This window comes from Arachis stenosperma, chromosome 5 (genome assembly GCF_014773155.1).
Source record: "Arachis stenosperma cultivar V10309 chromosome 5, arast.V10309.gnm1.PFL2, whole genome shotgun sequence".
Lineage (NCBI taxonomy): Eukaryota > Viridiplantae > Streptophyta > Magnoliopsida > Fabales > Fabaceae > Arachis > Arachis stenosperma.
Window position 1 is genome coordinate 11,439,989 of NC_080381.1, and position 24,494 is coordinate 11,464,482.

Here is a 24,494-nt window from a genome sequence, read left to right on the forward strand (position 1 = left end):
CATAAAAGCTTCAATGCTCAGCCCAAGCACACACCAAGTGGGCCCGGAAGTGGATTTTTCTGTCATTTACTCATTTCTGTAAACCTTAGGATACTAGTTTACTACTTATAGGATCTTTTGACATTGTATCAGAACGAAATGCGACCTTATGACATTGTACACGTTTTCTTCTACAGTATGAGTCTCTAAACCCCATGGTTGGGGGTGAGGAGCTCTGCTGTGTCATGATGGATTAATGCAATTACTACTGTTTCTCAGTCAATCATGCTTGCTTCCATTCTAAGATAATACTTGTTCTTAATCCGGATGAATGTGATGATCCGTGACAATCATCATCATTCTCAACCATGAACGTGTGACTGACAACCACCTCCGTTCTACCTTAGATTAAGTAGTTATCTCTTGGATTCTTTAATCGGAATCTTCGTGGTATAAGCTAGACTGATGGCGGCATTCAAGAGAATCCGGAAGGTCTAAACCTTGTTTGTGGTATTCTGAGTAGGATTCAATGACTGAATGACTATGACGTGCTTCAATCTCCTGAAGGCGGGGCGTTAGTGACAGACGCCAAAAGAATCACTGGATTCTACTCCGGTCTGATTGAGAACCGACAGATGGAATGCCGTGCCGTGACAGGGCATTAGGAATCGTTCCAATGAGAGGATGGGAGGTAGCCACTGACAATGGTGAAACCCTACACACAGCTTGCCATGGAAGGAGACTTGCGTGACTGAAGAAGAAGACAGTAGGAAAGCAGAGATTCAGAAGATGGAGCATCTCCAAACCTCAACCTATTCTCCATTACTGCAAAACAAGTAACCATTTCATGTTCTTTTGCTTTTCACAAACAATCTTGATAATTTCTGCTATCCTGACTAAGATTTACAAGATAACCATAGCTTGCTTCAAGCCGACAATCTCCGTGGGATCGACCCTTGCTCACGCAAGGTATTACTTGGACGACCCAGTGCACTTGCTGGTTAGTTGTGCGGGATTGCAAAAATGTTATTGCAATTTCGTGCACCAATAATACAATAGGTTTCCTCATCTTTTTTCCTTCTTCTTTGCATGGACGAGCTCGAAGCATAGCTGCCATGTGAGTGTGACGGTAACCCACCACCGGGACCTCCACTTCTGCTTTCCATCATGGCACTGAAATCGATTTTCTCCTCCCTCAACAACTGTTGGATCTACAATAACACTCAAGCAATGCATCATGTTCATGGGAAGATGGAAATTATGGTTTATTTAATTGAGATTCAGAGATTAAATTGATACATTTTGCTAAACATATCTCGTCAGCAACACACGGCATGCTAGGTGTAATTTGATTGCCACTTCACGTTCCAGGTCAGCAGATTGTTAACGGTAGCATAAGGAAGTTAACGGAAGGATGAATGTGATTTAAAAAAATCATTCAGGGACTAAAATAGAGATCGCGTGATCTTTCAGGGACGATTTTGAGTATTAACTTGAGTATAATCCATTAACGATGCGAGAAACTCAGTGAGTGCAGCATCGAATCATGCCTCCTTCATCACTTGTTTGCGGATTATGGTTAGGGTTCGTCTCCTCCTCACTCTATCTGTACAATAATCTACCTTGAAAATTTATCAATTTTCTTAGAATTTACTTCAAATTCATATACACAAGCCATTCACATTTGCTAAGTTTGTAAATTAAGGATTAAAAAATCAAGAGAAAAATTTTTGGTACGCAAAAATATGCATTAAACTAATCAAATTGAGAAGAGTGACACACAATTGCTTCCTATCCTACAATAGAATGCTGACAGAGAATGCAACCTCGTCGTTTGCAAATGAGATGTGTTAACAGGAGAGGCTCTTTCTCTCGATCTTAGGGGATTCCGCGTTGCTACAAATCTGGAGATGATGCATTAGCGGAGCTCGATCCCATAAGCTTTATGACAGCAGCAAAAAGTAAATGAACTACGGTGGTGGCAGCGACGGCTGCGGCGAGCTTAAGGTTTCGGCGATGAACTCTCTCTTCTCTTTGAATCTCTCTTTTTTTGACACTCGCCACTCATCTAATCTCACTATTCCTCTATTTGGTTGGGTTTTGCCGTTTTGGCATTTTAGGAGAGTTTTAGTTTAATTATGAATATTGACACAAGGATTTTTTAGTTATGTTATTAAGAATAATAGCGGCAATAGCACTATGGCCACAAAATTTTATTAATAAAAACATTCTTTTGTATTTTTTAGTGGCAATAGATATATGGTTACTAAAAATTTGTTATTAAAAATATTTTTGTATTTTTTAGTGGCAATAATGATAATTGTCACTAAAATATATAATATTAATCGCAAATATATAATTGTCACTAAAACATAACTTAAATAAACAAAACAATGGCTATTATATTATTGCCACTAAAAATTTGTCGCTAAAACTAATCTTTTTCTTAGTGATATGATAATTGAGAAAATTAAATGAGATTTGAGAATAATTAGTTATTCTATTTCTAAATTTGAATTCTAAAATTGGATGAGATCCTAACTGATTCTGTTTCAAATTAAGTTATGATATGATTCATAAATTTGAAAGATTCAAGTTTAAAATAACAAGATATGATTTAAATTTGAATTGAAATTCAAATTTAAAATCACTAACAAATCTTATACTATATATATGTATGCCAAGAGTAGAGAAAAAATGGTAAAAACCAACACAAGGGTTTTATTCCTTCACATCTACACACATAAACGTATATGAGGCTAATTCTTGGAGAAAAATTTTATGGCGTGTAAAGAGTTACAAGAGGTCTCTCAATTTAGATCAGATGTCCATTGGTCAAGGAGTTGACAGCAAAGGTTGGTCTCAGTGTGGATACGCATAGTGCCTTCATACCATCGAAAGAGAAAGTAATTTTTGCTAGCGTACATTAGATCTGATCTATATATTATTTTTCGAATAAAATTTAAGTACAAAATAATTCTTTAGGATTACTTTCTATTCTTCTGCTGCGTGCTATAAACATATGGTAATCCTTCATAGAACTTGATTATGTATCTATTTTGGAACTCTACACACACACACACACACACTTTCCATTACTTTTGGGCTATATGTAAATGTTTCTACTTCACAGGTCGAGGTTAGAGCTTGATTATGTATCTCTTTTGGAACTCTGCACACACATCTTTTGTTTCTGTATATCGTCATTTTTTCATTTATGCCACGTGTGTGATGTCGAGTTATCGCTTTTTGAACTATCTTTTTTTTTCAAGGCTCCTAGTTAAAGTATCATATATATATATATATATATATATATATATATTTCCTTTTTAGAGGTCGTAATATCTCACCATCTCTGATTTACGACTTAAGGGTAAGACTTTGTATGGTACAAACACACACGTCGTTTTTCCATTTACGCACACACACACACATATATCTTTTGTTTATGTATATCGCCGTTTTTCCATTTACGCCACGTGTGTGATGTCGAGTTACCGCCTTTTGAACTATCTTTTTCTTTCAAGGCTCCTAGTTAAAGTATTATATATATATATATATATATATATATATATATATATATATATATATATTTCTTTTTAAAGGTCGTAATACTCCACCACTTCTGATTAACGACTTAGGTGTAAGACTTTGTGGTGGGGTGTTACTCCACTGCCGTCGTCATCGCTATCTCCACCGTTCTTCTTCTTCTTCTTCTTGATGATGATGTTATTGTTGATGTTGTTATTGTTATTTTTTTTCCTCCTCATCTTCATTTTCTTCTTCTCCTATAAATGTTCAGAAGACTAGAATATAGAAATTTCGATGCACAACACATAAATTTTAGTGTACAACACACAAATTTGAGTATATAACATAAAAAATTTTAAGATACCATATGTCCAAAATATTGACACCCAACCAACGAAATACACACAGTATATAAATTTTGGTGTACAACATAAAAATCTTGGTACATAATACATAAATTTTTATGTGTAGCACATAAAATTTTGGAGAACTACATACCTAAAATATTGACTCACATAACTAATAAAATATATTCGCAGCAAAGTTTGTATGCTGTGTTAAAATTTGTATACTATGTGCAAAAGTTTGTGTGTTATATGCAAAAATTTGTATACTATATCTAGGGGTAATAAAAAAAATCAGTCTAACCAATTTTTTTTAGTATAAATGATTAAAAGTCTTATGTCACAAGTGTACTCATAAATGTATAATTTCAGTTTAATCAATCCATAACATGAAAGATTTTATAAGAAGGATGATAATAAACAAGAAATTTTTGTATCAAAGCGTAAAAAATAAAGATAAAAAAAGAAAGAAGCTAAAGAAAAAGAAAATGATGATAAAAAGAGAAAGAAGAAAAGTTGAATGAGAGAGATAGAAGGAGGAGAGAGGTAGAGAGAAAAAGAGGGAAGGATAGATAAAGAGGGGTTAAATCTGATTTTTTTTATATGTTAAAAACTAGTTTTAGCATATAAATTAATTTAAATTGGTTTTATTTGTATGAACTGGTTTAAATTGGTGCACACTGCACTATATTATAAATTAGTTTTAAACCAATTTCTATGTAAAAAAATTGAAACATGAACACTCCTAATTATATTGATAAGTTTGTGCAAAATTATGTGCTATATTTTGAAATTTTGTGTGATACGTTTTGAGAATTTGTGTTATGTGTAAAAATTTGTGAACTATATCAATAAGTTTGTATTATGTGTAAATTTTAGTGTGCTATACTTCAAAAATTTGTGTGCTATACTTCAAAATTTGCTGCAGAGAAAATGCGAAAAATGCAACGCACACTCTAATTGTGCGCTAGTGAAGTGCATGTACACGCGTATTTTTTTAAAAGGATCTTTTATTTAATTGGACTTGGTTACCAAAAAAACTTCTATATATAATATTATTATTTTATACTAAGTAGATAAAATGTTTGTAGATATGAATTGTGTTGTCATTTCTACTCAACAAAATGTATATAAATTGACCATGTTTTGGATTCATAATAAATTTATTATAAAAATTAGTTATTATATATTTATATAAAAATATAGATATTATTTATCTCATTTTTAATTTATATTTTATATTTTAATATGTGTTTTTTATAAGTAGATAATTTGATAACTGATTCTTTTATGAATATGTAGCATAGTTAAGAGCAAAATGATTATTATTATTATTTTTAATTTATATTGCATGAGATTATGAAGATTTGTAGTATTTATTTTGAGTGTAATTTAGTTGGGGGCGCGTTTGGTTATAGTGCTATATTTGGGAAAAACATGTGTCATGATTATGACCATGCCTATAATGAATCGATGGAATGATGGAAATGAAGGGAAGAGCGGTCAAAGAATGAAATAATGGTAAAAGGAGGCAAGAGTAACTAAAAAAAAGAGATAGAGTTGAGTGGACAACAACAGAGGCCCCCCTTTGTAGGAGACCAACGAGGAATGCTTCATTTTGTATTACAATCAAACAATCTTCCCTTTTCTCCTTTTGTTGTGATCCCCTGCAACTATTCTTCCCATCAGGTATGTCCACCTCCTTCAATTCCCATCTCTCTCCACAAAACTCTTTTCTAAAACTATGCTGCATTCGCAACCACCATCATTCTCTTTTTCTTTTTTGCCAGGGGTCCCAACCATTGAGCAAGTAGGAGCTAAGGCGGTGTTTTGCGGCCGCAGCGGCCCCATTTTACGCCGGAAAAAGCAGCTCTTATTAATGTGTTTGCGAGAGAAGTAGCCAACATACGTCAACATGTCTTCCTCCAATTCTTCAACACTCTCACCACCCTCTGACGATGATACTCCCTCTTCTGATCAGAGCCCACCATCACCCTCATCGTCATCACCCTCGCCACCATCCTCGTCCACCCAAGATGATTCTGATGATTCTTCATCATCATCACCACCACCATCACCGCCATCACCGCCATCACCGCCGCCACCCTCCCAAGATTCCTCCTCCCCGTCATCATCATCACCTCCAGCGCCGTTACCACCCACGCCAGCCTCACAAGATTCCTCTCCTCCTGCTACCCGACCTCCAGGATCATCCTCCGGCGAGGCATTAGTACCGTCTCCTCCAGGAACCTCACCATCAGGGTCTAAGGGTCTTGGCAATCTCTTCAGTGATGATTTGGGACACATTGTAGCATACGTTTCAATAGGAGTTTTTTTTCTTATCCTTCTCATTATTGCCATTGTTTGCATAAGAAGAAGGTCCAAAAAGAAGAAGCAGCAACAACAACAGAAGTTGTACTACTATGGTGGAGATGCACCTGATCAACAAAAAACTAACTACTACTACAACAACAACAATGGTGGGAAGAATCAAAATTACTACGGAGGAGGTGGTGGTCCAGCAAATCAAGAACATGTAGTGAGGATGCCAAATGGAATGATAGGGATGGGAATGGTTCCGGGTCCTAACGCCGGTGTTGGTGCTGCTTGGGGTGCACAGCAACCTCCTCAGATGATTATGTCAAACGGCTCAGACTTGAGCTCGAATTTCTCGATGGGGCCTCCGCCTCTGCCTCCTCCGTCACCGGGTATTACATTAGGCCTCAAGGCTGGCACCTTCACCTACGAAGAACTCGCAGCAGCAACAGGAAACTTTGCAGATGCAAACATGATAGGGCAAGGTGGATTCGGTTACGTCTACAAGGGAGTGTTCCCTAACGGAAAGGAGGTGGCCGTTAAGACTCTCAAGGCCGGTAGCGGTCAAGGCGAGCGCGAGTTCCAGGCTGAGATTGAGATCATCAGCCGTGTTCATCATCGCCACCTTGTTTCTCTTGTTGGTTACTGCATTGCCGGTGGCCAGAGAATGTTGGTCTATGAATTCATCCCTAATAACACCTTGGAATATCACCTTCATGGTAAGGATCTTCCTACCATGGATTGGCCTACCAGAATGCGCATTGCCATTGGAGCTGCTAAGGGACTTGCTTATCTTCATGAAGATTGTAATTAACATTCTTATCTTCATCTCTATCGATCTATCTTTTCTTATTGTACACATTCTTATTTGTTTTGATTTTCCATATTTACAAAAACACCCAGGTCATCCTCGCATCATCCATCGTGACATCAAAGCTGCCAATGTCCTTATTGATAGTAGCTTCGAAGCAAAGGTTCTCACATACTTCTATATTTTATCTTCTACGTACTTATTAGCTAGCTTTATGTCTCTTATACATTATTCATGTGTCTCCCATTAATTATATATGACAAACATTTTATGATGCATGCATATATAGGTGGCTGATTTCGGATTGGCTAAGCTGACGACAGATAATAACACTCATGTTTCAACTCGTGTCATGGGAACATTCGGGTACTTTTTCTTCGTTACAAGTTTTTCAAAGTCATAAGGAGTATTCTTATAAATAATGAATAGAGCTTGATGGCCTGATCTTTACATGTTAACACACACAGGTACTTAGCTCCTGAATATGCATCAAGTGGAAAATTGACAGAGAAGTCTGATGTATTCTCGTTTGGAGTGATGCTATTAGAAATCATAACCGGGAAGCGCCCTGTGGATCTCTCAGGTGCCATGGATGACAGCTTAGTTGACTGGGTTAGTATCATGCATTCATGTTTATACTTTAGAGTTGATTTCCCTTTAATTTATGCATGAAGAAGAATAATAAAATAAAACATTGGGATGGAATGTTTACAGGCGCGGCCACTACTGATACGTGGGTTGGAGGAAGACGGCAACTTTGGAGAATTGGTAGATCCATGTTTGGAAGGAAACTACAACAAACAAGAAATGACAAGAATGGCAGCTTGCGCTTCTTCCAGCATCCGTCACTCTGCCAAGAAGCGTCCAAAAATGAGTCAGGTACATTTAATTAATTACATACTTTGATCATAATTTGAGTTATTAATTTTAGAGAAACTAATTTTTTAAATGTCTCGCATTTTAAAAAGTAAAGAATGTTTTTGTATTTTTAATTAATGAAAAACTATAAATAGTTTTTGAGATAAAACGTGAGACCTATTTTTCGTTTACTCTAATTAAGACATTAATGAAAGAAATGTACATACATCAGATTGTAAGGGCGTTGGAAGGAGATGTGTCATTGGATGACTTGAAGAATATGGGTAAGGCAGGTGCAATTGGTGGTAGCGGTGGTGGTGTCCTGAACCCTTCAGGAGGAGGGAGCAATGACTATGACACAATGCAGTACAATGCTGATTTACAAAAGTTCAGAAAAACAGTGTTTTCAAGCCCGGAAAACACAAGCGGTAGTAGTGGTGAGAGGCCTTAAAACTACAACAGATCAATGAACCCATCACATCACTATATATAATTCTCCTTTACCCTGTATGTATGAACACAAAGGAAGGAGACTATATAAAAAAAAATAAAATAAAAAATAAAAAATAACAATAATCAATGAAGTTGTGTATGTGTCTTGCTCTTACCTGCAAGCTATGCATAATTCATTGGTATGGGGAAGTGAGAGCTCGTCATCTTGAGCTCGATGACACTTTTAATTTGTATCAGACCTCAGTCCATGAGACCTGCTTCAATTATTTAATTTGTTAATTGTTATAGCTCTGTAATGTGGTGGTGGCATGGTGATTGTTGATGTGTACTTTGTTTTCTATGGGCATGCCTTGGAACGGTCTCAGAAATTATTATAACTCTTGTAATAGCCGCAAACATATATGTTGTATCAAACAAACTTCTGTGCAAGAGGGTTGGGGTCTTTTTTATTTTTTACACTTGGGTCTTTTATTTCAATTTTTGGGACATTTTTAGTAATGAAATTCAATTTTTTGTTTTTGTGTACATAACAATCCCTTCTTACCACTAGCTAGACTTTCGATTGCACTTGTTAACTTTTCTTTGGCCATACTTTTCTTATTCTATTCCACAAATATCTTTCTTGCTTGGGAGACTTTTTTCCAGGATTAATTATTAATTGCGCAAAAAAGGTTAAAGAATTAATATAATTCATTAAGAACATCCAAAACAGACATTTATTATTTAAAAAAAAAAAAAAAACTAGACAATTTGCAAGTAATTTATTTTGGTAGTGGATGGAAATTAATTAAAGAAACCAGAATATTAACTATGAAGCTTCGTAGCTGTGCTTAGCTTTGAGGACAGCCCAGCTGCATTTACTCCAATTTGATTGTATATTGATAAAATGAAAAGATTGGTACCATAAGAAAGTAAATATCTAATCACTTATTAAATTCAACCTATTTGTTTAGTCCCATTTTCAAAACCATGGCACCTGCATACAACGGTTGAGAAGTAGCACTGCTTATAATTAATGACTTGATATTTTCTTGAAGTGCCTGTGGTTAATCTTTTCGGGGACCATACAATACCTTAATCTAAAATTATATATATAAACAATTGCTATGAGCTAAAAAAAGAAATTAGAAAAAGGTTTTAGTATTTCAACATTAAAACATAATATGAAGCTTCCTCTAGAACCCGTTGGCTTGTTTTTGACGCGATGTATATATATTTATATGCTGAACAAGGTAGGTTCTTAAACGTATGTAGTTAATTTCCCAGTGTCACTATCTATCGTGCATGTTTATATATTGGCCATTTCGGGAAGCTTCCATGACTAGCGTTATCCTTGGATAACATTCCCTAATCGTTTTACTAAAGCAAGTGAATAATTATTCAGACAGGGACAAGCAAGTATACCAAGTTAGTGACAATAACGTGCAAAGCTACGATAGCAAGTGGATATATATGTGATGAGAAATATTCATAATATAGAAGGGACTACTTTTATTTTATTTTATTTTTTCAAAAAATACTTCTTGCTCGGTGAACTATGAATTATGTAATCGGATATATTATGAGAATGAAGGAAAAACATTTGGAACTAATTCACAGTTTCGCATGCAGGTTATTTAAAATTCTTAAGAAGTAAACTAATAAACGTCAATGCAAATTCTGAAAATAATCAGTTTTATTTTTGCACCGGATATTATATGACTAACACCTAATATATAAATACACTTGGATCCGAATATAATTTGGAGGAAAACTTAATTAATATTATATTAAAAGATAACGCTTAATATTTCGCACAAGTGAATTTTAAATTTTTTCATATATTATGTAAAATTATCCGTGCACACCACCAATACGTTAGGCAATATTAAGTTGTGAAACTAAGAAGTTAATTCCCCCTCAAAAAATATTGAATTTAGATCTTTTAAAATGAAAAAATTAGTAAAATAATAGAGTGAAAAATTAATCGTCATTAATTTTGTAATTTTTATAAAATATATATTCTATTATTTTAATTTAAGAGTGATTAATTTTTTATTTTATTATTTTATTAACTTTTTTATTTTAAAGTATCTTAATTTTAAATATTATATCCAACTTTTAAAAAAAAAAAAGATAACAAAGTTTAATGAATCAATTATAACGTGAGCTAAACTCTAAAGTGATCTATAAAATTAGAGTCGTATTTAAAATAGTTCATAAAATTCTAACCGCATCAATTATATCTTTAATATTGACAAAAATGCATTACAGGACAATTAGAATTTCAAGAACGAATTTGATACACTACTTCAATGGTAAATACTAATTTAGAGCTTAACTCGTTATAACTTAGAAGTTGATCAGATAGAAACATTGTACTTGCCCTTATTAATTATTATATATATGAAACAAGGATAGTGGTAACGAAGAAAATGCACTCCTTACCTACCATAATTTCCTTCCTCAACCGTACTTGAAGAATCCAAATAAAATAAAACCACGAAAAAAAATGCGAGGCAATTAATATAGTTTCTTCTCATCAAATACATAGTAGCTAACTAGTTTAATTTTCCTATATTTGGCTTCAATTCACAGCTAGCTTATTCGATAGTGTAGACATGGCAACTACACAAGTGAAACATTATGTCACTTCTTTAGGTGCTGCAGCAACAACGTTAGCAAAAACATGGCTGGTCTTGTGGATACTTGTTACTATGTTCTTCACTGTCTGTTTAGCAGAAAGAGTGTTGAAAGAAAAAGAGGTAGCGGATTTTGCTGATGACAAACAAACAAAAGGAATTCTAAGAGTGGTCATTGATTTTCTATGGCAAGAGGGAAAGTCTTCCTATGATCCTGTTTGGCCCGTGAGTTACTTAATTCGGTTACTATTTCTTTTTTATATCATGTAAGAAACTAAATGCATGCATGTTTGAACAGGAAATGAAGTTTGATTGGAGAATTATTGTGGGATCAATGGTTGGATTTTTGGGAGCAGCATTGGGCAGCGTTGGAGGGGTTGGAGGTGGTGGGATTTTTGTGCCAATGCTTGCTTTGATCATTGGCTTTGATCCCAAGTCTTCTACAGCCATTTCTAAGTGTTAGTGTACACATGCATTCATTGCTTGATTATTTATTTTCTTGCATCCTAAACAAACATATATTGATGCATTATATATATGTATTCATGTAATTGTATATACTTTGATTTTCATTGTTATTGCAGGTATGATTATGGGTGCAGCTGGGTCAACAGTATACTATAATCTGAGGCTTAGGCACCCAACTTTAGACATACCCCTTATTGATTATGATCTGGCTCTGCTATTCCAACCTATGCTGATGCTTGGAATAAGCATTGGTGTTGCATTCAATGTCATGTTTGCTGATTGGATGGTCACTGTTTTGCTTATTATCTTATTCATAGGTAATCATTTTAGTAATTATCTTCATAACATATCTACTAAATACGTATATAGGATCAAAGATGCTTAATTATTTAAGTGGAAATGATTGGCGATAGGTACATCAACAAAAGCTTTATTCAAAGGCATAGAAACCTGGAAAAAGGAAACAATGTTGAAAAAGGTAAATTTTACTTTTAGAATCTTAGTTAATTTTTAAGGTTGAGTAGATTCACTTCTTCAATTTGATGTGGTATCTGATTGACTTTTCAGGAAGCTGCCAAGGCTTTAGAAGCAGAACCAAAACCTGGTGATGGTAAGTCCCCATAAACACAAGTTTGTAATACACAGATAAAACCTCTTCAACTATACAGAGAAAGAAACGTTTGGAATGTTTTCTTCTTGCTAATGTATATATTTAAAATGCATGATGGTAATTAAAAATACAAAACAGTGTTATTATAAGACTTGAAACCTCTTATTTCAGATGATTCTGCAGAGAGTGAGTACAAACGACTACCAAGTGGTCCAACTAATAATATACATGATGAAGAGGTAATTCCAAGAGTTTATCCAAATTTAATCCACTTTGAAAAATGAATATATCAAACTTTATGTATATTGAATGGAAAAACTTATATGGTGTGCGTGCAGGCCCCTATATTACAGAACATATATTGGAAAGAATCATTACTCCTTGTGTATGTTTGGGTGGCTTTTCTCATTGTTCAGATTGTTAAGGTAATTGAACTAACATGTTAGGCTTCATTCTCTTTTACTCCTTTTATCACACACATCCATCTTTTCTATTGTGTTTAATTATGTGACTGTGATTGTGCATCTGTTTTATGCAGACATACACCAAGACTTGCTCCATAGAGTACTGGGTTCTAAATACATTGCAGGTACAGTTTTCTAAGAACATACCTAAATAGGAATATAATAAACTACATATGACATGAATTTCAATATTGAATAGAATTTTCTAGTTGCATTGTATAAAAACTCCAGTTTCGAACTTGCTAAGTTAACCAAATAGGTGCATCAACCATCAAGGAAATCTATAATAGATTTGAACTCAAAATAGATACTTTTCTGTGCTAAAGGACTAAACAAAATTTGATGTGCCCAATTGCCATGCATGTTGAAGGTGCCTATTGCAGTCTCTGTTACACTTTTTGAAGCCATATGCATATCCAAAGGAACTAGAGTGATAGCATCAAAGGGAAAGGAATTTACAAATTGGAAGATTCATCAGATTTGTCTTTGCTGTGCATGTGGAATAATAGCTGGTATTGTTGGTGGACTTCTTGGTCTAGGGGGTGGCTTCATTTTGGGGCCACTCTTTCTAGAACTTGGGATCCCTCCTCAGGTATACACTACACTACTCTACTCTTCTCTTCCCTTTTCTTAGCCTTTTGCATATAAGAATACAAAATTAACCACTGCATATAGAAATACATATTTGGTATCACATAAGTTTGATCATTTATCTATGACATGTTTGATTATTCTACTATGACAAGTTTGATTATTTAGTATTTTAGTTGATCATTTAATTCAAAAAATATGTGAATTAATATGTATAAAAATATACATAATAAATACATAATTACTGATTTGGTAATGGTGACACTAATTTTTAGTGTACATAAACCAATTTTTATTTGAATAACAATGACAAATAATGTGTATTTATTATCTGCTGCTGTAGGTAGCAAGTGCTACATCAACTTTTGCCATGTTTTTCTCATCCTCCATGTCAGTGGTGCAATATTACCTTCTAGATCGGTTTCCAGTACCCTATGGTAAGTAACCACTAACCAACATTATATCACATTGCTAGTTTTTGGAAACTAATTAAGAAAAGCTCACGTTATATTACATTGCTGGTTAATGAATATTAATACATAGTATGTGTGTGTGTTTTGGAAAAAAAAATTCTGCAGCTTCTTACTTTGTTATGGTTGCAACCTTTGCCGCTTTCGCTGGCCAGCATGTGGTGAGAAGAATAATTGCAATCCTTGGCAGAGCTTCCATTATCATCTTCATACTAGCCTTGACCATTTTCATAAGTGCAATCAGCTTAGGTACTTTCCATGATCTTAGAACTCGTAACATCAAATTCTTTTTGTTTTTGATTAGTAACCATGCAAAGATGTTTTATTTTATTTTCTCTCACTCATTCATGTATGTATGTGTATAAACAGGTGGGGTTGGAATAGAGAAAATGATTGAGAAGATGGAAAATCAAGAGTACATGGGTTTTGAAGATCTCTGCAAGCTATCTTAGATGTGTTTGTATTGGTGGCGTATAAAGCTGTGGAATTAAATTTTTCTACACAGAATGCCATTATTGAACTTATGATATGGTCGCTTGTTTATCCAGTTTTCATTCAAGCAAAGGAAAGATTGTGGGTCATAACTTATTCTGCTTTATCTTTCTATTGTAATAGTTGCTTCATATTTTTGTTTTTGCCATTTCAATATTGATTGAAAGTATTTGAATTTTGATTTTTGGAAGTTAGTTTCTACTTTCTAGAGTGAGAGAGTGGTGTTGTGCTGTGTGCATTAAGCCATTAACAATATGCAAAAACCGATGAACCGGCGGGTTTGAGAAATTCGGACCGGTTTGGTATTTTTTTTTTGGGTAAAGTATATTTTTTGTCCCTGAAGTTTGCTAAAAGTTTCAAAAATATCCCCAAGTTTTTATTTGTTTCAATTTTGTTCATTAAGTTTTCGATTTGCATCAATTTTACCCTAATTACTAATTTTCTGATAATTAATATTTTTCTTTCCAAATATACTCCTCCCTTATACCTATCATCATCACAATTCTCTGTCTCTCTTTTCATCCTCACCATCAACTCCACCACCATCATCATAGCAACCACCGTCAACCTCTTCCTTCATCGTCGCCGGCCAAATCTCTCATTCTCCTTTTTTCTCTTTTCTTCTCCGACTCTCCATCTCCATCACCACCATCTCCGTTGAGCCACATTCTCAATGACCACCACCCTTTTTCTTCTTTTTCGCAAAAATCAGCACCATCGAAACCATCACTCTTCCTCCTTCTCTGTTAGCAAGCCCAGCTTAGGAAAAAAACCACAGCACAAGATCAAAGAACCACAACCACTAATAATAATGAGAAAAAGTTTGAGTGCCAATACTGTTTGAAGGAATTTACAAATTTATAAGCACTTGGTGCACACCAAAATGCTCATAACAAAAAAGAGGATGAAGAAGAAAAGGTTGCAACTTTAAGCAAGGAAAGCCACCATAAACTACTATCTTCAATAGCCCAATTTCCCAAACAACAACCATCATAATTTTTCTTACCATAATCATAATCATAATAACAGTAACACACCTTGGTTCTATGATCCTTCTTCTTGTAACTATTATTCTGACTTCATAGTTTGTGAAAAATTCCAAATTAGCTTCAACCCCAATAATCAAGATTCAAACTTTTTGGTCGAGAAAACATCAAATAGCAATTGGTATTCATCTCTACCATCATCATATCAAGTTGCTGCTTTTTCACAGCAAGATTCTTGCATATTCAATTTCTCTAATACTAGTACAGATAATAATAATAATAATAGGGCTTACAATATCTTCAAGCCTTGCTGTAACACCCTACTATACAGAGTCTTATGCTTAAGTCATAATTCAGAGATGGCAAGGTATTACGACCTCTAAAATAAAAATTTAGTACGTGTAGTAGTATGAACGATTGATTATAACTAGGAGCCTTTGTAGAAAAAGGGGTAAACAAAAATCGCAACTCAAAAGCGCAACACTCCGATCGATAACGTAACGAACAAGGATAAACCAACGCGAGATTATATATATACAAAGGAGTGTCAAAAACAGGAATATCAAGACTCAAAATCCGGCTGCGAAGAAAACCGGTCCGAGCATAGCAATATATACATATGATAAAATAAGGAAGACCCCAAGGAAACCCAAAGGGACATGAAAACAGAAAACCTATTCTCTAAAATCTCCCATAAGAGGAGTCATCACAGTTTGTATTATTTAATGGAGATAAAAGTATCTAAACAAAACATATAAACTAAAACAGAGTCCCCAAGAACAAGGAATCTTCGCAAATCTAGAAGTCTCCAGCATGCCTCAGCGGGAAAACACACGTCCTGCATCTGAAAACCACAAAATCCGCATGGGTGAGAACCAGAGGTCCCCAGCATGGTAACAGCTTCCACATATATAATACATAATAATAGAGGAAAGCCGAAGGCAATCCTAGAACTTCCTCCAGATAATATCAAAGCTTATAAACAAGCTAAACCATATAAGGGCATCTGACTAAAGATTCTTCAGTATAACTAATACTTCCCTTTCCAATTCCTTCAAACCTCCCAACCACCAACAGGAGTATAATGTAGCAAACACAGATATATCAAACAAGGAATATACAAATAGGAACAGTTAAGGCATTTAGACAATTAGCAAGTAATATGCAGTCAAATAGGCAATCTCAAACAATTCATATAGTATGCATATGATGAATGCCTGTCCCTAGTGGCTGATGATATCATCTTGTCGGTTATAGAGCCAACCCGACAAGTCCTGGTAGCTAACCATTGGACTGCCCCTCTGTCACGCATCCCCAACTCGAGTTATACTCGTTATAAACTTGATCATAATCATGATCTATATCCATCACCCTCACTGGTGAATATTTACGGGGGCGAGCTCATCCGGGTCTTTCACAGTGCCCGGCCACACTTACGACATAGGGTCAACAGAGTATCAAGTCTCAACCTGGAGCACGTGGTGGCTAGCCACTGCTACTACCCAGGGAAACTCGTATCTCAGATAGTGGAAGTGCAAATCACAATTATCAATAATTCAGCATAAACATGCATGAATTCTCATCCATGGATCAACATCCATATCAGCCATTCGGCTCACGGTTAAATCCATAACCAACCAATATTCATAGCATACACAGCTATTCCGGCTCACGGTTCAATCCAGAACCAGCCAATTCATAAACAATTACGGCCCTTCGGCCAATGGCATAACAAGCACTTCCACCACCATCCTCCACATCTCACATAATCATCATATGATCCTCATTGATCATTTATTTTTCCCTTACTTCACTCGCAAGTTACCACATTCACTAGCCTTTCTTCTCATAGCTAGACATATCATAATGATTTAAGATATAAGTGGTGAGATCGGAGGCTTAGAAGTATGAGATTTGGCTTTTAAAACTAAAAAATCAACTTTGGAATGAAAACAGGGCCACGCGTACGCGCACTCTACGCGCACGCGTGGATGGCCTCGAAAACTCATCGACGCGCAAGCGTCATGCACGCTAACGCGTGGATTAAAAATTTGCCAATCGACGCGCACGCGTCAAACACGCGTACGCGTGGGTGTTCTTGTGCCCCAGGCACAACACCGGCACAGTTCTGGCATAACTCTCTGGAAAATGGCTGGGCATTGGGTGCAGCACAATCGGCGCGCCCGCGCACATCACGCGCACGCGTGGATGGCGCTTTCTGGAAGAACGGCGCATACGCGCCAAGTGCGCGCACGCGCAAGGGGTCATTCTGCTAAAAATTTTTCTAAGTTAAAAGCTGCAGAATTCACAGATTTAAACCCCAATCTTCCAACGGACATAACTTCCTCATTTTAAATCGTTTTTCACCCGTTCTTCGAACGGCGTGGACATCCCGGATCCAATTTCATTTCTAAATAAATTTGGCACAAAACAGAGATCCGTAGTCCAAGTTATGTCCCATCAAAGTATGCCCAAAAATTATATTTTTCATACAAAACCACAAAGTGCCATTTTCAAAACAAGCCATTTCCAACTCATTTCAAAATCAATCAAAACATGCCAATTTCATCCTTTTTCTTTGAAATCAATCAAAATATATCAAATTCAACATCAAGCCTCCTCAACTCACACATTGACACTTTACCACAAATTACCAAAATCACTATCTCATCATTTTAACCCACTTCACCCAAGTGGCTCAAACCCAAACACATTGACATATCATATACTCTTCCTCATGCCAATTCTCAACAACACCAATTCCAATAAATCATCATTGTACACAATTAATATCGTACTCACCATCAACATGGTTCAACCCACAATTCAACCATAACCAATCAACAAGCATATATTACAACATGCATATTTCTCATACATCATACCATCAAGGCATCATTAATCATCATCAGATATATGACCACATCATATATATCAACCATTCAACAACATCAACAATTCAATGCCTATCTTAGGGCCTCTAGCCCAAGTATTTCCTACCACATTACATATTAGATACGGAAAACCGAAACCATACCTTAACCGATTTCCCAAGCTCAACCGGAACACTTCCAAACCACTTATCCACAAGCTCTCAAGGCCTCAAAACCTCCAAGAACAGATTTTTCACCACCAAACCTTTTCCAAGCTTTTCAAAATCACCAATCAAGCTCCAATATTCACATATACACAACCTAAGCCACAATCATCACACCCATACACAACATCTCAATACCCAAACATCATAGAACAACAAATCACACTAGGGTTGAGAATCTTACCACACCCAAGGTCCAAGGAGACAAGATTAACCTTCTCCTTCAAGAGAGTTGGGTCCTATAACATCAAAGAGCCCAAAATCTCAACATTTTTGCTCATAAAACTCGAAAACAAGGCTAGAATTTCGAAGAGCAAAACGTGGCTTATCTCAAGATTAATAGTATGGGTTTTGTAGAGCTCTCCGCGGTGAACGTGTGGCCACAAACGGAGCGGCAATCGGAGCTCCAGATCAAAAGTTATGGTGGTTTGAAGATCAAGTGAGAGATAGAAGGTTGAGAGAGTGTTCTTCCCCCATTCTCTCTAACTTTCAGCGTTTTTTTGAGTGTTGTGAGGAGAGAGAGTGCTGAAAACTAGGGTTTGGTTTAGTTATGTTGGGCCAAGGGCCCACTTTGGGTCCGGTTGGCCCGGTTTGGCCCGTTCGGTCCAATCTTGGTCCGATTTCTATAAAATTGGTACCGAAATTCTCGTCTCAATCTCCTCTATCATAATAAGCCATAAAAATCACATTTTAGGCTTTCTAGAATAAATTCTTATTTATGGGTTAATTAGCCGTTAATTAACCGGATTTTACACTTGCAACTTTCTTGATTCTTCAAATCATCAAATACAAAGTCATGGTAGTAATAACAAAGCTTTGGATCTTCAATTAGGCTTCAATTTGCAGTCAAATACAAGAGGGGTCTAATTTATTAGTATTATTATTGATTAGGGTATACAGGATATATACATGCAATGAAAAGATAGGAAGCTGGGTTTGCTAACAGAGAAGGAGGAAGAGAGATGGCTTCGACGGTGCTGGGTTTCCATGATGAAGAAGAAAAATGGTGGTGGTCATCGAAAATGGAGCTCAACAGAGATGGTGGTGATGGAGATGGAGGGTCGAAAAAGAAAGGAGAAAGAAGGAGAATGAGAGGTTTGGCCGGCGACGATGAAGAAGGAGGTTGACAGTATTGCTCAATAATGATAATGGCGGTGGAGATGATGGTGAGATGAAAAGAGAGAAAGAAGGAGAGACAGAGAATTGTGATGGTAGTGATGATGATGATGATAGTATAAGAAAGGGGGTATATTTGGAAAGAAAAATATTAATTATCAGAAAATTAGTAATTAGGGTAAAATTGATGCAAATCGAAAACTTGATGGACAAAATTGAAACAAATCAAAACTTAGGGATATTTTTAAAACTTTTAGCAAACTTTAAGGACAAAAAATATACTTTACCCTTTTTTTATTTTTTTTTCCAAAGATATTAAATTTATTCATTATAAAATGAGTAAACATATGTCCAAGTTATAGGATAGTAAAGAAAGAAAGTGGGGTTCTCTCAGTAAGCACTAATTGCCTCAATACCTTAGCCATACTAACGAAAAGAAACTGCAATAAAGAAACAGAGAGAGAATAGAAAAGGGAAAATAGAGGTTGAGTCAAAGAGCGATGACAGATGATCTTTGGTCTTCACCAAGTAATCTCAACAAGGCTAAATAAATTTCCAGTGAATCAGAGTTCTGATTCTCGAAGATTAGTCTATTTCTTGCTTTCCAAATATTCCAACAAAGACAAGCAAGAAGATCTATCTTTCTCCCACCTCCATGGCTATTTTGCAACGCTGACAGTGACATTTCCCACCATTGACGGAAGCTTGGAAAGTTGTGGTTGATCGTGTTAGTGTTGAATGGGCTCTGCTCCCAGAAGAACCTCGTTCCAGGGCATTGGGTCAGGCAGTGATTGATGGTTTCTTCTTCCAGTTGACACCTCGGGCAGTTAGGGCTTGTGGAAGGGAATCGTTGGTGCAGAAGGGATAAGATCGGTATCCGTTCGTGGAGGCATTTCCAAATGAAAATTTGGACTTTGTGAGGTATTCTTCTCTTCTAGAGATCTTTCCGAACTGAGGTACTTGGGTTCTCTCCAAGTTATATTTCTGGTTCTGCATAAAAAAATTGATATGCTATCTGATAGCCTGAAGCCACATCATACAATCTGGATTTATTAAGTGACCATTGCAGAACATTGTTCCCTTCTATTGGCTTAATTGATAGGATTCTGCTTCTTACTTCAGGTGAAAAAATTTCATTTAATATGTCTTGTTTCCATTCTCTATTTTCTGTCAAAAGATCCCTAACCCATATGTGCTGACCAGAATTAGAATGTGTGCTTATTTTAGGAGCAATGCTCATTGGATATGGAGGAGGTAGCCAAAGGTCAGCAAATATTCGAATTGTAGAGCCGGAACCTACTCTCCAATTGAGGCCTTTCTCAACAACCTTTTTACCCTCCAACATACTTCGCCATCCCCACGAAGGTGAGTTTCCTGCTTCAGCATTCATTGAATTGCCATATCGATAGTACTTTTCCCTGTATATCTGAGCTAGAATAGATTGAGGCTTTGTTGTGATTCGCCAAAACTGTTTGCCTAGTAGAGCTAGGTTTTGGGCTCTAAGATCTTTAAACCCAAGACCTCCCTCCCTTTTTGGCCTTGTCATTTGGTTCCAGCTGATCCAAGCCATACGTCTTTCATTACCTCTCTAACCCCACCAAAAATTTGTCAAAATACTGTGGATTTCAGATACTAATGTGTCTGGTAATTTAAAACAAGAAAGTGTATAAATCGGCACTGCCTCACCAACTGCTCTTAACAAAACCTGCTTGCCTCCTGTTGATAATAAATTTCGCTGCCATCCGTTAACCTTCTTTCTAACCTTTTCCTTAATTTCACTAAAGGTTTCTCTTTTAGACTTGTGAATAAGAGAAGGAAGACCCAAATATTTGTCCTGAACTCCAATATGATGGATATTTAGTTTACCTGCCACTTGAATTCGAACGTGGGGAGGAGTGTTATTACTAAAAAACACCGCTGATTTGTCCAAGTTGATTTGTTGACCACTATACCCTTCATATGAGTTTAGCAAATTAAGAATGTTCTCACAGTTATCCTCTGAAATTTTATAGAAAATAATGGAATCATCCGCAAATAATAGGTGATTAATGGCAGGGCACCACCGATTAACTTGAATACCTGGAACTTGTCTGTTTTGCTCTGCTTTGTGTAGCAAAAAAGAGAGTCCTTCTGCACAGAATAGGAAAAGATAGGAGAAAAGCGGGTCACCCTGTCGGATACCTCTTTCTGGCTTAAAATAGCCAAAAGGTTGTCCTTCCACAATAACAGAATAAGAAATAGTTGATACAAGTTCACGAATCCAGTCAATCCACCTTGTTCCAAAACCAAGTTTGCCCATAATGAACCACAAAAACCTTCATTCAACTCTATCGTATGCTTTACTCATGTCTAATTTGATAGCCATTTCAGTCTCCAAACCAGTCCTCTTAGTTTTTAGATGATGCATACATTCATGTGCGATAAGAATATTGTCAGAAATCAAACGGCCTTTAATAAAAGCACTTTGATTAGGACTCACTAAGGAATGCATATACCCTTGTAGTCTATGGACCAAGACTTTGGAGATAATCTTATAGATAACTGTAGACAGGCTAATCGGCCTTACCTGATTCATGTAGCTAGCATCAGCGGTCTTGGGGATCAGACAAATTTGAGTGTGATTAAACCTCTTCAGAATTCATCCTCCTCCAAAAAAGCTACGAACAGCCCTATAAATGTCCGCCCCAACAATGTCCCAGTACCTCTGAAAAAATTTGGTTGTCATTCCATCATCTCCCGGAGCACTCTAGGGGTGAACACTGAAGGTGGCACGCTTCACCTCTTCAATAGATACAGGTCTTTGAAGCCTTCGGTTCATGTGGGCTGTAACCTTAGGCTCAAAGTCCTCAAAATAAGGTTCTGAGTTTGCCTGGTTTGAAGAAGTGAAAATCCCTCGAAAATATTTCTCTGCTATGTTTGCTATCCCTTGATGAGTGGAAGCTGCCTCTCCATTCGGGCCAATTAATCTCCATATCTTATTTCTTCGGTTTCGGCATTTGAATTTCCGGTGAAAAAAGGTTGTATTTCGATCACCTTCCTTGAGCCATTTGATTCTGGATTTTTCTTTCCAGTAGCGTTCTTCGTTAAGCACAGCTTCCTCTAACTTCTGTTCTAACTCAAGCAACTCAATACCTCCCTGAACACCTCCTGCTCGAAGCTCTTCTAAAGCAGTAGTTAATTGGTCAATGACTTTTTTTTTAATTGGAGTTGTTGCTTTGTTGCCATTGGACAAGTTTGTGCCGACATAATTTAATCTTTTCAGCCACTATATACATAGCCGAACCAACAAAAGAGGTCTTCCAAGCATCTGCTATTAAGTGTCTAACTTCCTCCAAATCACACCACCGATCTTGAAATTTAAATCTATGTTTTGATCTCTCAGTCTGAGGATGGGAGTCCAGTAGTAAGGGAGCATGATCTGAGCCCGTTTCCGAGAGTCGAAACACCATTGGGTTGGCATACAGCTGCATTTATTCCTCTGATGCTAGGAATCTATCTAATCTCTCCTGAATTAGCTCCTCCCCCCTCCTCTGATTACTCCAAGTGTACCTTCTACCAACCATTCCAAGATTTACCAGCATATTTTCCCTAATAAAACAGTTAAAATTTGCAATAGATGTTGGGGATTTTTCACCTCCTCCCTCCTTTTCATTAGGACTGGTTATTGCATTGAAGTCCCCAGCAACGACAACTCTCTCACGATGTTGTTGGATCATTGCCGAAATAGTGTTGTATTGTACGCTCCTAAGCTGATCATTGTGGCTCAAATGCACACCAACAAATAGCCAACTCTCTCCTCTGTAATTATCTTTGACCCTTGCTGCTATATAGAATTCTTCTGCCTCCACAATATCAACGTCAACTCCTTCCCTCCATGCTAAAATCAAGCCACCAGCCCTACCATTTGGATCCACTATATGCCACTTTGTCAGACCACAGTCTCTCATCTTTGACTCTACTTGTCGAGATTGATTTTTGCTTTAACTTAAAAAAACAATCTCGGGGGAGTGGGATTTATTAATCCCTTTAAGGTTATGGATTGTCAGGGGTCTCTCCAAACCTTGACAATTCCATATTAGTAGTCTCATGGCTCTTTGGATGCCATTTGAAGGCTGGCATCCTCCACCTTAGTGACATCTATTTGATTCATCTCCACACAGATTCTTTTTGGATCAGCATCATTTTCCTTATCATCATTGGCACGTTTTGCACCAGTGATCTGAGCGTATTCATTGACTTTTCTTCTCACCATTTTTTTCAAGTTTTGATTAGCATTAAGACACTCCGGCTGCACCTCTTCCCTGCCCCTATTTATCTTCATGTTTATTGGCATGGTTATGTCAGTGAAGATCGTTTGAGAATCCGCTACCTCAGTTATTGTATCGACTCCCCCTGCTTTATCCTCCATCCTCATGTTCTTCATTTTTTCTGGCTGGTTGTTTCCATGTTTTTCTTGCTCCCCCTTATTTCTATTTTCACTCACTGAGAGATTTGAGAAGCAATTGACTAGCCAAGCTGGCTCTGGCTTTTTCCTATTTGAATTTTTGGCATTATTGGTTGAGTCTGTTGCAGGATTTTGATCTTCCTCTATGATGACTACCCTCTTCCTGACTTGATCTGCCCTCACCCATTCTCCGACACGGTCCTGTTTTGCATTGCCCTCTTTAGAGTCACCGATTAGCACTTGGCAGTGTTTCGCATCATGCCCCAGCCTTGCACAATAAGTGCAAAATGTTCCTAAGCGTTCATACCTCAGTCCCACTTCAATCTTCTGTTTACTTGGCCCTAGTATTTTGAGGTGATCTCTAATCTTTTTGTCAACCTCTATTTCTATCTTTGCTTTTAATATTCTCGATTCGTTGCCCTTTACCTCAAAGAATCCAGCATCAATCACCTTTCCAACACTTCCTCCAAGTTTTCTCCCCACCTTCATAGTTTTAAAGCTTTCAGGTAGGCCCCATAATTGCATCCACACTGGAAACCTGCATATCAGAGTCTCCTCTATCTGATCAGCCTCCTTTCACTGTTTAACATGAAGGATATGATCCTTGAATAGCCAAGGTAATCCCTTTTCTATTCTCAGCATATCCAATTCATTGTTGAAAAAAAATTGAAAATGGTTCCTTCCTTTTTTAGCAACCCTAAATTTTATTTGACAAAAATATCTAATCAATATTTTTTTATTAATTTCGATAGAAAATGAGATAAAAATCTAAATTACTCTTATCTTATTATCTTCAAGATTTCAACTTCCTTTTTTACCTTGAAGACACCACTAATGTTAGCT

General features: G+C 36.5%; 3 protein-coding genes across 3 annotated transcripts; 2 read left to right on the forward strand and 1 right to left on the reverse strand.

Moving 5' to 3' along the window:
• Positions 1-5,769: 5,769 nt before the first annotated feature.
• LOC130980417 (proline-rich receptor-like protein kinase PERK4) lies at positions 5,770-8,769 on the forward strand. The gene is made up of 6 exons (XM_057904102.1): positions 5,770-6,976; positions 7,074-7,144; positions 7,271-7,347; positions 7,449-7,593; positions 7,696-7,860; positions 8,072-8,769. Exons 1-6 carry the CDS (start codon positions 5,770-5,772, stop codon positions 8,288-8,290), a joined length of 1,884 nt encoding a protein of 627 aa, XP_057760085.1. The 3' UTR covers positions 8,291-8,769.
• A 1,945-nt stretch (positions 8,770-10,714) lies between these two features.
• LOC130979302 (sulfite exporter TauE/SafE family protein 3-like) lies at positions 10,715-14,202 on the forward strand. Its single transcript, XM_057902712.1, has 12 exons — positions 10,715-11,138; positions 11,212-11,371; positions 11,498-11,698; positions 11,795-11,859; positions 11,949-11,991; positions 12,163-12,230; positions 12,330-12,416; positions 12,530-12,580; positions 12,826-13,047; positions 13,390-13,483; positions 13,625-13,765; positions 13,886-14,202. Exons 1-12 carry the CDS (start codon positions 10,893-10,895, stop codon positions 13,966-13,968), a joined length of 1,461 nt encoding a protein of 486 aa, XP_057758695.1. The 5' UTR covers positions 10,715-10,892; the 3' UTR covers positions 13,969-14,202.
• Positions 14,203-20,183: 5,981 nt separating this feature from the next.
• LOC130980418 (uncharacterized) lies at positions 20,184-21,506 on the reverse strand. The gene is made up of 3 exons (XM_057904103.1): positions 21,389-21,506; positions 20,913-21,205; positions 20,184-20,795 (listed from the first exon to the last, which is right to left on the reverse strand). The coding sequence occupies exons 1-3, from the start codon at positions 21,504-21,506 to the stop codon at positions 20,184-20,186; spliced, it is 1,023 nt and encodes a 340-aa protein (XP_057760086.1).
• Positions 21,507-24,494: the final 2,988 nt, after the last annotated feature.